Source organism: Phaethon lepturus, unplaced genomic scaffold (genome assembly GCF_000687285.1).
Source record: "Phaethon lepturus isolate BGI_N335 unplaced genomic scaffold, ASM68728v1 scaffold8137, whole genome shotgun sequence".
Taxonomy (NCBI): Eukaryota; Metazoa; Chordata; class Aves; order Phaethontiformes; family Phaethontidae; genus Phaethon; species Phaethon lepturus.
This window is the reverse complement of record NW_010553979.1, coordinates 40283-55262: the sequence shown is the minus strand read 5'-3', so window position 1 is coordinate 55262 and position 14980 is coordinate 40283. Positions and strand designations below refer to the sequence as shown.

The 14980-nt window shown below is 41.3% G+C and overlaps 1 protein-coding gene across 1 annotated transcript in view; it reads left to right on the top strand.

Moving 5' to 3' along the window:
• Positions 1 to 14980, top strand: part of TTBK1 (tau tubulin kinase 1) — a 55290-nt gene that overhangs the window by 5646 nt on the left and 34664 nt on the right. The window contains exons 2-5 of the mRNA XM_010291679.1: positions 1843 to 1908; positions 3440 to 3532; positions 4256 to 4381; positions 14172 to 14326. Of these exons, the coding sequence (XP_010289981.1) occupies positions 1843 to 1908; positions 3440 to 3532; positions 4256 to 4381; positions 14172 to 14326 (440 nt within the window). The remainder of the gene's footprint in view (positions 1 to 1842; positions 1909 to 3439; positions 3533 to 4255; positions 4382 to 14171; positions 14327 to 14980) is intronic.

Here is a 14980-nt window from a genome sequence, read left to right as displayed (position 1 = left end):
AGGGAAAGAACATGAAAGGCAAACTCCCATGGACTGCAAACATTGAACAGTATTTGTTCTGAAAACATGACACACTAGGATTGTTCACAATACACTTTTATTTTATGGCTCATGAAAAGTATCCAAACACACTAGCTTCCACTCATAAAAAGAGAAAAGAGGAATGTCCTCTTGCTTTTGAATATGTAGAGGACATTTACGGTGATGGCTGATTCCAACAGATGTATTCCGGTGACCAGTATTCTGCTTTTCAGGAACTCACATCAGTGAATTCACTAGAATTCTGAAAAATATTTTGCAGTCATTTGTCAGTGGGAATCCTAAATGTATGCTCCAGGAGGAATGAGGTACATAATCATGAATATAATATCTCGACTATGACCTGCTGCTAAATAAGTAGCCTATAGCTCAGCTTGGTGTACTGCAAGATTAAATGATGCATTAAGTGCATGGGATATGCATACGAGTTCTTCTTGTGGAGTATTTGATTAATGTAAAGGAGTTGTAAGATAACTCTTTATCTGTAAGATAAAGACTTGCAACTTTTTTTGCTTGGAGTCACTATAACTTAAGAGCTGCACTATGTACCACCATTCAGGTGTGTGTTAGTGGCATGGTGTTGGTGAAGTTGTTTAAAAAACATGTGAAGTTTTATTCTTTCTGAGAGTATTGAAACTCAGAGCAACTTCCCTTTACCCAAAAGTAAGCAACTGAATGGTACATATTCAAACTGACAGATAAGGCACCCTAGAATAAGTGTATGGAGTTTTAGGCTTAGTTCTGAAAGCATAGGCACAGCTGAAAGAACAAACATGAATCAACTGACCTAAGTGGGACAAGTTACCCAATTAGAGTTGTTATTAATGTGCTCCAATTTCTACAGGAGTAGGGTCTTAATTAAGAGTATGTTTAGTTCTTTGCCCAGGTTTAGCCTTATGGTGGAACATATCTGGGCCTGAATTTGGTTTTGCCACCTGAATTTTGAAAGCACTGCTGCTAACACTGGTACTTTGAGCTAAACTGAAAGGATTTGATTGATGTCATCATTTAAATGCAATTTTTTCAAAACAATGACATCTTCAGTAAGTGAACTCACATGGTCTGGTGTTCTTGTGGAGGCAGCAGTGGAAAGAGTTGGAAGTGTTGCTCAGCCCCCAGAACAGAGAAAGCTTCCAGCTTGGAGGAATAGTCACAGGAGGACTGCCTTCTTCCCAAGGCCACTATATCAAGCCTTCACTTCCTGAGGACATGAAGAACAAGAGAATCAGAGAAAAAGAAAATAAAGATACATGGTTTAGGATGTAATGAGAAGAATCTGGAAAAAAGCAAGAACTCTGAAAGTCAGAGGTTCTTAGTTTAAGTCTTACAGAGGCTGTTGACAAGCAGTGTCAGCAAATGCATATAGTCATCTGCTCTGTGTCAGAGTAGGAGATCGGGATCACTGTTCTTGTTCTGACCAGGCTGCCCTCAGGCTTTGCTTACCTCATGTTATTCATGACTCAGTTTTGCACTTGCGCTTCTTTCCTATCTTTTCCCTTACCCTGGAGTTTACAAAGAGAAATGTGATCTCGGATAATGTTCTTAGCTCTATGCCTAGACTATTACTGTTCTAACCTATCACTGTAACCACCTTGCCCTCTGTAAAATAAGGTTTTCTAGAAATGTGGAATTGGATAATGCTGTCTGTTTAGGTGGCTGCTAGAGCAGATGAAGGCAGCAAGAGCTTTGTATCACTTGGGTACATATGAAATAACAGTATAGATAAGAAGTTCTCAGGCGTTAACTGCACAGGAGATTTAGTAATCTGCTCTGTCTCTGAGATTTTCTGTTGTCTCCCTTCAGCCTCGCAATGTTGCTGGTTTTCGAGGAACAGTCCGCTATGCTTCAGTGAATGCACACAAAAACCGAGTGAGTATTTTTGGGTTATAAGGAGTTAACAGCAAGGTTATGTCTCCTCAGAAACCCATTTTCAGGACCAGAGGAGTTAAGAAGCGTCACTTCTGGTTTGTTACCTACAGAAGCTAGTATATCAAATTAAGTCCATTAGGTGGTCAAGGCTCTTGACTGTAAAATCAAAATTATGATTCACTTATTGGATCCTCTCTGGCTGGCAGCTTTAATAATTGTAATTATTGCATTATCAGACACTTTTTAAGGGGGGAAGGGAAAACACCACAGTAAAGTGGAAATCAGGTTAAGTGCCAGGCTGCTTGCTGCTAGTTTCTAGCAGAACTTGGCTGTGAATTACCAAGTACCAGGTCCCCAAATCCATTCTCCACCTGGAATTTTTAATATTAGCATCATGCCAGCAGGTGAAGAGCCCATCTAGTGAAAGCTAGTTTTTTCCCTGAAAAGAGCCATAATTTACATAGTGTCTGACCTGTTTCATTCTGAACACTTCCAGAAGTCTCATCCAACATTCTTAAAACATTTGTTTGTCCTATTTCAGTAATGATTCTTCATAGACAATAAACTGTAAGTCCTCTGGTTCTGCTGTGAAGTGCTTGCCAGATGGAAACTATCAGCCCTCCTGCATTACCTCCAGGTTTCTGGCCTTATTTGGGATGAGTATGTAGGATGACCTGTGACATATGAGGAAGTTTCAAGGTTTTTTAGGGAAGTAAGTTATTGTCTGCAGAAAGTGGAAAGTGTGATGTGGGGAGGGTAGTTGAATGCCATCATGAATTCATTCTGTTTCCTGAGAGACAGTGAGAAACCTGAGGTATAATTTTTTGAAGACCTGAATAGTGCCAGCTGTAGCTGGCATCAGATGAAGGTATATTATGACACAAAAATTGCTATATAATTCATGCTATTCTGAGAAATTGTCTTCTAGACATTAGGTGTTGAGCACCAAAAATGACTTCATGTGCTTTGATAATTTCAGCCTCAATCTCCATGTTTCAGTTTCCCATTTGCTAGGCCAGGAGGAGACTGGTATGTGGAAACGTTATAAATCTGTAAATTGTTGTGGTGCTTGATGATCAGTGTTTTGCAAAAGCCCTTGAGTAAATGCTACCATTTGAAAAGGGTTTGAATTATATTTAGCTTTAATAATGGTAATAAAAAAGACTAACTACACACAGTTTGGTTTTTTCTTAATCTAGGTTATTCTACATCCCATTAATAAATATCGCACTCCTGTATACTCAGTGAGGGGGAGTCCTATGGAAAACTTGTATAGATAAAAAACTTTTTCCTAACATATTCACAAAAAGGAAAACAAATGAGGTTATTCAGGTGACTGTATTGATATTGCCAACTTTAATAAATGCTTGATTTTGAGTCTTAGTCTTTAATCTGGCTTCTTTAATCATTGAATGGGAAGTATGACTTCTCTTCCTGATTTTTAAAATGAGGTAGCTCATCTGGAGAGCACACGTGGACTACTGAGCAGCGTGGAACTTTTCTCCTCAGTCTTCGTCTCTCTTTTCTCCAGGAGATGGGTAGACATGATGATCTCTGGTCCCTCTTTTACATGTTGGTGGAGTTTGCAGTTGGTCAGCTTCCATGGCGAAAGATCAAAGATAAGGTAGGAAACCTAGTGTCTGTGCTTAAGATAAGGTGCTACATTTTTATTATTATGATTCTTACTATTCCTCTTGCAGCTCAGTGCAGCAGGCCAGAGCCTGCTTTTCATCAGATCTTGCTGCAAGATACTAACTTGCTTTTGTGTGTTCTGATGCACAGTGTGGAGCTTATCTTACTTGGAGTAGCTAGACATTTTCTTACGCACATTGTTAATCGTATTTGATCAAGTGACTTTGACTTTGTTCTTGTACAGCGAACAGCAAAAGTGGAAAGGCTGAGCTGTCCTTTGGACAAATAAACAGAGCCTTTAGAAAAGAAGGAGGATAATGCTTTGCCATGTCAAACAAGCCAAATGGGAATTGCAACTGGAAAGTTAAACAGAATAAAGCTAACTGTTCATGTTGTCTTGGAAATACTTTTGTGCTAGAGAATAAAATGCCTGGAAAGAAATAAGTCAGTCACCTGTGCAGAAGGTTCTGGTAAAATGAGAGCTTCTGAAGAGTGTTTCTGACTCAGGATTCCCCTTTGACTTTTGCCTGCAGTGATCATCCTGCCTTTGCTAGGGACACTGAACAGAAGAAGTGCGTAGACACAGTGCTGGGTCTAAGCAGAGGCTGTGTTCCAGGAATGATAAGACTAGATGGTATTCTAGGAATGGTAAGACTGTATGAATATGAAGCAATAGAAGAAAATCTTGGGTCTCAGATATTTTCTTTTTTTCCAGGAGCAGGTTGGCATGATAAAAGAAAAGTATGAACACCGAATGCTGCTAAAACACATGCCTTCAGAGTTCCACCTTTTTCTGGATCATATTGCAAGTCTAGACTACTTCACCAAGCCAGACTATCAGGTAGGAGCCTTTCTTTGTTACCAGTCTGATGCATGACACTCTGGATTGGCATTTGGATTTTCTAACATTTCCATGCACATGTTCATATCTGGCTGAGGAATACCTTTCCTAGGGACCAGGAGAAAAAGGTTGGACTGTACAGTTCTTCAACGTCTCAAAAGCTTTTTCTTCTCTTTCCATCACAATGTGCAAAATAATCCTGTACTCCAGACCAGAAAGCTCTTCCCAAGCAACAGAGTACTTTTTGGCTCTCATTAAAACACAGATGTTTTGAGATACTCCTAATGTGAATTTTAGCACAGCTTGCCAAAGTCTGCATAGAACCTATGCCAACAGCTCAACAACACAACAACAGCACACCAACCCCTTTGTTATTTTGCAGGTTCATGTGGACCTTAGCTGTTATTATCTCTTTCTTTAATATTCACCTTAACATTTTTTTTTCTCCCATTCGTTGTTTGCTATCAGCGTATATGTGATCAGTTACAGTAGCTCAGCTAACACAGTATAACTGAGGCAGCTTGATTCTCTGTCTCATTTTTATCATAGTGGTTTTCTCTGCACATTAAAGCCAGAGTGATGAAAACAGCATTTTATTAGCAGATCTGTGCAGTCTTATAGGAGTGCCTGCTCCTGTTGATAGTGCATCAAATGAGTGGGAAAATGGTAGCAAGGTGTTCCAGCAAACTCTCTCCAACAGTGCTTTCATATTTTAGCCACGTATGTGTTGCAGCATAGCAACCTCAACCTTTTTAAAAAGAAAAAAAGAAGGGGGGGCAAATACTTTCTGTATAGTACAGTGAAAAAATAACATTTGCTACTAAGATGGAGGGATATAGAGGGACGGAGGTGCACTGGGGAGATGCTGAGAGAGATGGATTTGTTTAGCCTGGAGAAGAAAAGTCAAAGAGGAGATCTGATTGATTGCTTAATCTTCGACTGCCTCAAGAACAGTTGTGGGGAGAATAGAGGCAGTCTTTTCTCAGAGGCAGAAAGGGAAACTGTGACTAAATCCAGGGGGAGAAAAAACAGAATGAGGGTTCTTAAGTACAGAACAGGTACCTAGAGAAGCTGTGGAATTTCCATCCTTGGGGATTTCCAAAAGTCGACTGGATAAGGAACCTGATCTGACTTTGCAGTTAGCCCTGGTTTGAGCCAATGGTTGGATTAGAGGTTACCAAGGCTTCTTTTGAACCTACGTTCTGCTATATTCTATTCCAGTTTAAAATAACTGTGTCTTAACAGTACTGAAAAGCCATTCATGAGATAGAAATGAAGGAGCTGTTTCCAGACAAATTTTAGTGCAGTACAAATCACAAAGATCTCTTTCACAGTAGGGGATTTGTCTGAAGCTGTGAATTCCCTCTTTACCTTCAGGTGCTTGCAGGTGCAGCTCTGGGAAGAAGTCTCCCAGACTTCTCCCTAAACTTCCCACAAAAGTCTGGCACCTGCAGCTTGCCACCAAACACTGATTCTTCTAGCTTGACTTGGAGGCCTATTGCAGCCAGCAAATTCACAGAATCATTAAGATTGGAAAAGACCTTTAACATCATCAAGTCAATCCATCAACCCACTAAACCATGTCCTGAAGTGCCATGTCCACGTGTTTTTTGAACACCTCCAGTGATGGTGACTCCACCTCCTCCCTGGGCAGCCTGTTCCAATGTTTGACCACTCTCTCAGTAAAGAAATTTTTCCTAATATCTAGTCTAAACCTCCCCTGGTGCAACTTGAGGCCATTTCCTCTCTTTCTGTCACATTTATCTGGATTTATTACTGTGAAAGATTAAAAAGTATATCAGACAGCATCGACATTTGTCACCACTGCCAGACCCCCAGGGAAATCAAGGAAATTGGGGAAATGTGTCTACTAATATATAAAGTCATGGTTTATTTAAAAGTTGGAATGACAAGATTAGAAATAAGGAAACAGAATAAAACATATATGAATATAATTTGAAGTTACAGGTCACCATTTCGCTTCTTAGCTCTTTAATATATTTCAATTTAAGATGTATGTTAATCACCAGGTGAGGATTATGACTCTGAATGTTTTCCTGTAGCTCGACAGGTTTGGTGTTTCATATAGCTACCCAGCTCTAGTCAACCTCCAAGCTCTCCTCTGAGAGAAATTACAATGAAAGGGCAGCTTCACTGGCCTGGAGAAAAGCTTTGTCCGGCCTAGAGGCATGTCTCCAAACAGTGTTGGTTGTGGGAAGATTATAAAAGAATGAGCATTCAGTGACATTTCCCTAGAAAACTCTCAAAGCTCGAGGATCAAGGATCCCTGAGGCTCAAGAATCTCCTAAACCAAAAATGTCTCTGTATTTCATAGCTCTCAATGAATTTGTCTTCCATGAATTTGTCCAATCTCCTCCTGAATTCATGTAAACCTTTAGCATCCACCACATGACAGGGAGGCATCACAGCTTAAGTGCTTGCTGTGAGAAGAACTACTTTCTTCAGTTTGTTCTAAACTTTCCATCTGCCAGCCTTATTTAATGCCCCTTCCATCTCAAACACAACTGTGAACGCTGGTCCCTAGCCTCTCTCCTGCTTCCCAACAACATAGTCTTACAGACCTCCATGGTATTGCTTTTCAGCTACTCTTTTGCCCAGACTGAAGGATCCTAGTCTACTTACTTGCTTTTTGCCCAGAAGGAAACCTTTCCACACCTTTGGTTTGTGTCTAGTTGTACCTTTGAGGTGAGGACTTTGCCAGCATTGCATGTTCAAGATGTATGTAGCCCATGAAGTGATAAAACTGCAGTTACAATGTTCTATTCCATTCTTAAGACTTTCTAATATTCTATCTGTTTTATCCAGTGGCAATGCAGTTTTGATTGCTCTCATCTCTGTACACCAAGTAAATCTTTGGCTTCTTTTGCAGTAGCCTGAAGTTTTGGTAAAATCCTTCCTCTCTCACCTCCATCATTTTGAAGTGGGGAATGATGCATAAATGCTGCTTGTGAGCATCCAATAATAAGATCATTCTGACTGCTCCCTCCTCCCTCACTGTCTGAATTCTGATGTATTGTGTCTCTAGCTTCTCCTGATGTATGTCTTCTGGCTTTGCAGGATGCTGGATATCATAGGATGCTTTTGGGCTTTAGAAAAAGGCAAGACATGAATGTAAGAAGAGCTGTACTGCATCAGCCCCTCCTTTCTTTCTCTGTTGTAAGCAGGGACAGACAATAGGGGACTGGCCACTGCTGCTGTCCTCCTTGGAGTGGTCCATGCCCTGAAGTTTGCAAGTTTTTTCTTCAATCTGCCATCATCAACATCGGGGATTGTCCATCTAAGCAGATATGCTAGTGTAAAGGATGGGAAAGTGAGAGGGGTGAAATATTCCTGTAGCCCTCATGACCATTGTGCAGCACACCTTAACTATTGCATGAAAGAAAAAGCAACGGCACCTGTTATCTTTAGACTTGTTTTATCACTGTCACGGGGAAAAAAGTTTTAAGGGTGGAAAGCAATGCACATACTTCATCTCAGTGACCCCATGATTTCCCCCCCACCCCCTTCCTTCTCCATGTTGTTGTTTAAAAAAACCCCAAAACTAAAAAACGCAAACAAGATAAAAAAAACCACCAGTCCTCTCTGACCACTCAGAGCTGTATTTTTCTATCTCTCCATCCACTTCCTAGTCTGGCTTATGGCTTTTTCTGCCTTTGTGTGAATTCTCTCCTCTCTGTCTCCTAGTTTTGCAATTCTCCTACTCACACCCTTGTTCTGATGTGATTGCTTTTTTTTTCTTTTTTTGCACTTGTTAGCCACCATGATTATCTCTCATTTTCCTCAATTAAGTAACCACACTACTGTCTTTTTCCCCTACCAGCTCTGACTGGGAAGATCATAATCCTCCTTAACGCATGAAAATAACATTGCTAACACTCGGGACTACAGCTGATGCTCTGCGGCATCCAAGTAGTTACCTGCCTTGCAGGGGAAAGGGGATCCATCGTGTGTCTGCAGCAGGTTCACTCTTACTTAGCCAGTGATCTCAGCTGGGCCCCGAAGCTGATGGGGTGGTGAGCCTGTTCTTCCTGGACCTACTCCCCATAGTGGTGAAGGTTGCCAAGATCATACTTGGTCACAGACTGTGGCTCTAGATCCATGGGAAGTGTCTGGTTCTTAACCATTGACATCTATGCCCCAAGGCCAAGCTGCCAAAAAGTATTTGTCCGTAGTCATCTGCCTGCCTTTGCCATTTTAGATCCTCCTAAGCACACTTCATGGTGAGTGGCAATTTTTTTCAGTTTTAGGCCCCTGAGATCATGTCACAAGAGAGAGATATCAGGCTGTAACTGAAGACTGAGTGTGACTGGAGATCACTACTCTCTGATGGATAGATGGCACAAGCTTTGCCTAGGCGTAGGTGAATAAAATGATAGGTAGAATAAAATGGAGTTGAGCGATGGATCTTACGTTTACACCTTGTGTTTTTGCACTTTTTGGGCTCATGGCCTCTGACATCAGGCTTGTCCATTTAATGGATCATTGTCAGTATTGGTTCATGGTTAGGACCAAACTTTTAGCACTTTCACAGCAGGAGGATGTGGGCATTAAAGCAACATTTCTGGGTTTTCTGATTCATTTTACAGCAAGAGACATATGCCATTTCCCTGGCATAGTGAAGATAGGATGTGAGAAAGGTGCATGAAAAACTTTTCTACTGTAGTTGCATGCTACGTCCAAGTGGTAGAGGGATGAGTATCAGAAAAGGAATGGTGACCTTTGGTCCTGGAAGATTATAGGAATTGGGGTGCCTTTGCCTGGGAGCCCATCCGATTCCCTCAGCTGGTGGATTGTGAATTGCATTTCACCCAAGAAAAAGTGATCATGTCACCTGTGATTGTATAAGAGAATGGCTGCCTTGTACACATCCAGAGCAGATGCTGATCCAGTCATTACCAAATATTGTCAGAGCATGTGGGAAAGACTCCCTGTGGACAACCAGTGCCAGCTTCAGCTCTCTCATGCTGGCCAAGCTATTGGAAGTCTTCCATCATAGGCTTAATTTTTTCTCCGGAGGCATCACTCTAGGACTAACAAACACATATGAGGAGCATTCCCTTGTCAAAAGGGGACCCCTGTCACTTAAGAGGTGTGCCTAATATTTATTCTTCAATACTGAGCTGGGAATTACAGTGCCGATTAGAAACTTGAGCAAGAGCAATGTGCCACACATGAAGTTTGTGCTGAAAGATTCCTTATTCCTAGATGAGCCCCAAAGAAGTCAAGGCTGGAGCATCTGGACAATCCATAACTGTTTTGTGACATTTCTGGTCACTTTTTTTACCTTGTGCATGGATGGCAGACATATGCATTATTCTCAACCAGTAGAGAGAAATTGGGATAGCCTCCTGCATCAAGGAAGTCTTATTAGAAGACATTACTTAGTCATCTACTACCTTTTCCTATGGTCCCTCATGACCTGAGATCAGCCTGCCGTGAAGCCTCTTCATCTAACCTCAAGCGCCCCCCCGCCAATGGTTACTCATAAAGTTTTTGAAAAAAAATTGTTCATGTATGCACATGCTTCATAATCACTTTCCTTGTTTTGTGTTCCATCTGGACACTAAAAGGCTAGGTCTGTTACTGCCAAGAAAATGTGGCAAATCAGTCTCTATGTACCCTTAGGTCCATGGTATACAAACTAAAAAATTCTTAATGGAGTGGTGTATACAGGCAGGTATGGTGGGTATTATATTCTTACTGAACAGGGATGCTGGACTCGTTATGAAATAACTACTTTTGGAAAGCATGTCCAGGTGCGTGAAAGATTAGAAGGGGACTGGGAAGACCCAGCATGGATTTATCCAGGACAGAGCATACATGACCAACCTGACCAGCCTTCTCTGAGGAGGTGACTTCTATGGATGCAGAGGGAGTAGTGAATGTTATCTACCTTGACTTTCCACAGTCTTTCATAATATCTTCATAGCCAGATTTGAAAGAGATGCTTTGAATAAGTGGACCACAAGGTTGGTGGCAAATTGTCTGGATTGCTGGGTGTCAAAGAGTTGTGATCACCAATGCAAAGTTCAGCTGGTGGCTAGCCACTAGTGGTATCTCTCAGGGAACAGTACTGGAGCTTATAGTGTTCAGTGTCTTCATTAAAGACCTGGATGATGGGACAGGGGGACAGAGCACACTCTCAGCCACTTCACAGAAGATACCAGTTTGGGAGAAGCAGCTGATATGCTGAAGGGTAGTACTGATACTCAGAGAGACCTTGACAGGCTTACAGGAACCTCGTGAGGTTCAGCAAAGACAAGTACAGTCTTTCATTTGGGATGGAATAAACATGTACAGGCTGGGCATCAACTAACTGGCTAGGGAGGAGCATTGCTTCTGCAGACCTCTATGTCTTAGAGGTGACCAATGAAACAGTAGTGTGTCCTTGTGACAAAGCAAGCTAACCGCATGTTGGGCTGTATTAGGAAGAGCATAGCCAGCAGTGTAAGGGAAGTGATTATTCCCTTCTGTTAGGCGCTTGTTAAATCACATCAGGAAAGCCGTGTCCAGTACAAGAAAGATGTAGAAACTGGAATGAGCCCAGTGGAAAGCCACCAAGATGACTGGGAGCTACAGCACATGCCGTAAGGGCAGAGGCTGGGAGAAGTGAGTTTCTTTGACCTTAAGAAGGGAAGGATCAAAGGGAATTCCTGGTTTTGCCTTCTGCTACCTACAGGGAAGACTGTGCTAGACTCTTCTGAGGTGCACAGTGAAAGCATGAGGTGCAATTGATGCAATCCACAGCAAAGGAAACTGCAATTAGTTATATGGGAAAAAGTTATCACTAGGAGGATGTCAAACAGTAGTGGAATCTGCGTCCTTGGAGATAGTCAGAACATAACTTGACAGGGCATTGAGCAAGCTCATCTGACTTTGAAACTGGATCTGACTTGAAGGTAAGCCCTGCTTTGAGCAGGAGGTTGGACTAGGTGATTGCCTGAGTTCCATTGCAGCTTAAAGATCTTTTGAGTTCTAGCCCTCTGCATCTGTAGCACCTCCTGCCAAGGCTCTTGCTGTGCTCCTTATCTGACATCCTGTGTAGCTGAGTGATCTCTTGTCATCTTCCTCCTGACTCTGCCAAGTTAGCTGTTCTTGGGCCCAGCAGAAGGAAACTCAGAATGGGAGGCTTGCAGTGACTGCAGAAACTCTTCTGTTACCTAACAATATTGTGTCTGCAGGCAGAGAATCCCCAGACAGGATCCAGTAACTCTTTGCATGACTTCTGGAAGCAGTGGGTGTTGTTGAGACTGTTTTGTGACGTTTCCCACTCCCTTTTCCTCCTTGTAAAGCTTTGACCTTCATCAGAAGTATAAAGGGTTCAGTGACAGCTGAGAAGGCTCAGTAAGACCATGGAATAGCTTGAGAATAGTGGCAGCTGAGGACACTAGTATCCTTCACCTGCAAAAAAAGACCCTACAGGAAATAGAATAGAGGTCTGTAAAATCCTGAATGGCCTACAAAGTCAAATTCAAGTGTTACAGAAGAAGTTATAGCAAAAAGTAACAAAAGTTGTTTTGACTGAGTGGGTCCTTGATGTCATAAAGGAATGCTAAGAATAAGACAGCTGAACTTCTAATTTTAGCATGTGGTTTCTTACTTCAGACTGCTTCAGTATCAAAGGAATGGAAGGTGGCAGAAGCAGTACCAACTTTTAAATGGCTTCAGAAGATACTAGTCCCTGACACTGACATGTACATCACAAAGAATCAGAAACTGTGATAAAGACTGGGATTAGTGGATAAAAGGGTGATGGTGATCTAATGAGCAGAAGTTAGTATGGCTTTTACAAGGTCATCTGTCTACAAATGTATGGAGTTCTTGGAAGGAGTCTTTGAGGATGTGGGATATTAATTTCTAAAAGACATTTGACAGTAATCCTTGCCAAAGTAGCAGTCAGAAAACAAATATAACCCTAAGAATAATTAGAGTAGTATTAGAGGGTAAACAGAAAATATCCTTATACCACCATGTAAATCTGTGTGAAGTATACGCTTTAAATCCTGTGTATAGTTAGTTCCATTCCTGCATTTCAAGAAGAATATCTTGAAATCAGAGAAATTCTAGGGAAGGGTAACAAGGAGGCTAGAGATAGATTGATTTTCAGATACAGAAAGACTAATTAGACTAGGACAGTACACTGAAAGAGAGGACTGACGTGTACATGACATCTTTAAAATCAAAGACAGAATGGCAAGAAGTGAATGGAGAATCACTGTTTTCTTCTTCTGCTGATATGAAAATGAGGAACTGCCAAATGAAACTAGCAGGTGGCAAGTTTGAATGAGCAAAGAAGATAGTTCACATAATTCTTTGCCATAAGATAGGTGTAGTCCAAAAGCTTATGTATTCAATACATAATAGGCAAATTCATGAGAAAACATCTATCTAAGGTTACTAAATACCAGAAATGTATTTACTAAAAGAAAGACTGTGACCCTTTAGTTACTCGCATTCAGTTTTGAGCAAGAAATTCCCTGCCAACAGCAGCAGCACAACTCCTATTTCTGTCAGAGGTGAAAGGGGGCCTCATGACATAAGGCTAACAAGCAGAAACACAATCCTATCATATTAAACTGTCACAACAGTAAAATCCCTTTAAAATCAAAGAAGCTGCTACCACTGCCATGTTGCATCCACTCTCTGGAGAAGTGTTACCTGTTCCTTGGTCTGACCGACAGTCAACGCTGGGAATTCTTTTAATCAAACGTAGTGCCGCTTCAGGAGTGCGGCACCTAATTCTAGGATTCTAGATCACAAAAAGGAGGAGAAAGATGGCTCAACTGAAAGCTGCAAATAGGCATTTTACTGCAGTGGTAGGTAGGAAGGTAGTAGGAAGCAGCAGGCTCTCCTGGCCTTCTGATTATGCTGATAAAGAGAACCGGAATATAAATGCAAATAAATAGGAGTTTGTTCATGGTAATTTTTATTCATAACTTAGTGTTAATTCTATGCCATAAGCCAAATGTATTTGTCACCATATTCTCTCTCTGTATAGACTTTAGGCTGAATTCTCTCAGTTCTGCATTATTTAACTGAATAATTTTGTTTAAAATGCAGGACCTCACGTATGGCTATGTTGGCTTATAGCTTCCAGTTTACCTTTGACAGCATAATGTTACATTTCCCTAGCACATTGATGCACAGAGTCCTGGTGCCAATAGTTTCATTCTCACCTAAAGAATATCTTTTCTTAGAAAGCAACCAAGCATAAACCATGTCAGCATGAGCTGCCATCTTATAAAGAAAATTGTATCATCCCTTTTACAGTTTTATTTTCTTCCACAGCCAAATGTGGGAGGCCGTGTTGTACATAAGCATATCATAGGGCTCCTGACCAAGCTGTATTTGAGCCAGACACTGCAACAAATCTGCATCCTAGGACTGTGTTTTCCCGTTGTGTTTACGTCTTCAGCAGCCCCTGAACTATACATATCAAATGTACTATTCTGCATATGTCTCATCTACAGGAAAGCTGAGCTGAAGTTATGGCTCTAGAGCTAGAGTAACAAACCAACTGCAAGATTTCATCAAATACTGATGTCAAAATGTTGCATGCACTTCTTTTGTAGATTTAAAGAAATTTCAGTTACCAAGCCAAAACCAGCCTGAGAAACAACTGATATGATTTTATGACATTTCTTGGTACCTTTCATAGGCAAGATGGAGATTATAAGCTGCACTTGGTCCTCATTCTCAATACTTCAGATTTTTTGTGAGAGCCACCCGCAGCTACTTAACAAAAATTGTTTTTCTAAATTTTTTCCAGCTAATCATGTCTGTTTTCGAGAACAGCATGAAAGAAAGAGGCATCACTGAAAATGAAGCCTTTGACTGGGAGAAGGCTGGCACAGATATCTTGTTGTCCACTAGCACCTCTACTCCACCACAGCAAAACACCAGGCAAACAGCAGCCATGTTCGGGTGAGTATTGCAGTTATGACAGTCAGACTATGAACATCCTCAATAACAAACTCAGTAACAAGTTCAGTTTTGAAAGATTTCAAGGCCATTATGATCCTGGGAAGTTGGAGCTGCATGGCAGCCACCACTTGATTTGACTTTATATATATTAACATATATCTAAGTCGGTGGAACCCAGTTTCAGACCCTTGCTGTCCTGAAAACACATTTTCTACTGGGCATGAGTGTGTGGGTTGGTGTCATGTTAAGGGATGTCTGGAGACCTTGGCCAAGATTGATGGAGCTGTTGCCTTGCTGTGGGGTGGGTTTGTGGTTGATAGTGAGCTGAACAGGCACTGGTCAGACCTCAAAACACAGCTCCTTGACCTTTACAGGGTGTTTCATCTGCTGGTGCAAAGGTACACAGAGCTTGGTGCTCAGAGATGGAAATGAGTCCAAACAAAAGTTGATTAGACTTAGTTCACTGGTCTGTCTTGGTGCTTTTGAGGGAGCTGACGTTAAGGGATAACAGTAATCCTTAGTAATAACACAGAAGATAAAAGCTTGATATTCTAGAAGATAAAAGCTGTAAGGCCTATTAAGCTTCATTTGCTCATGCAAAGAGGGGAAGTTTTTTCTAAGCTAAATACTGTGCAATGGGCACTTCTGAAGAAG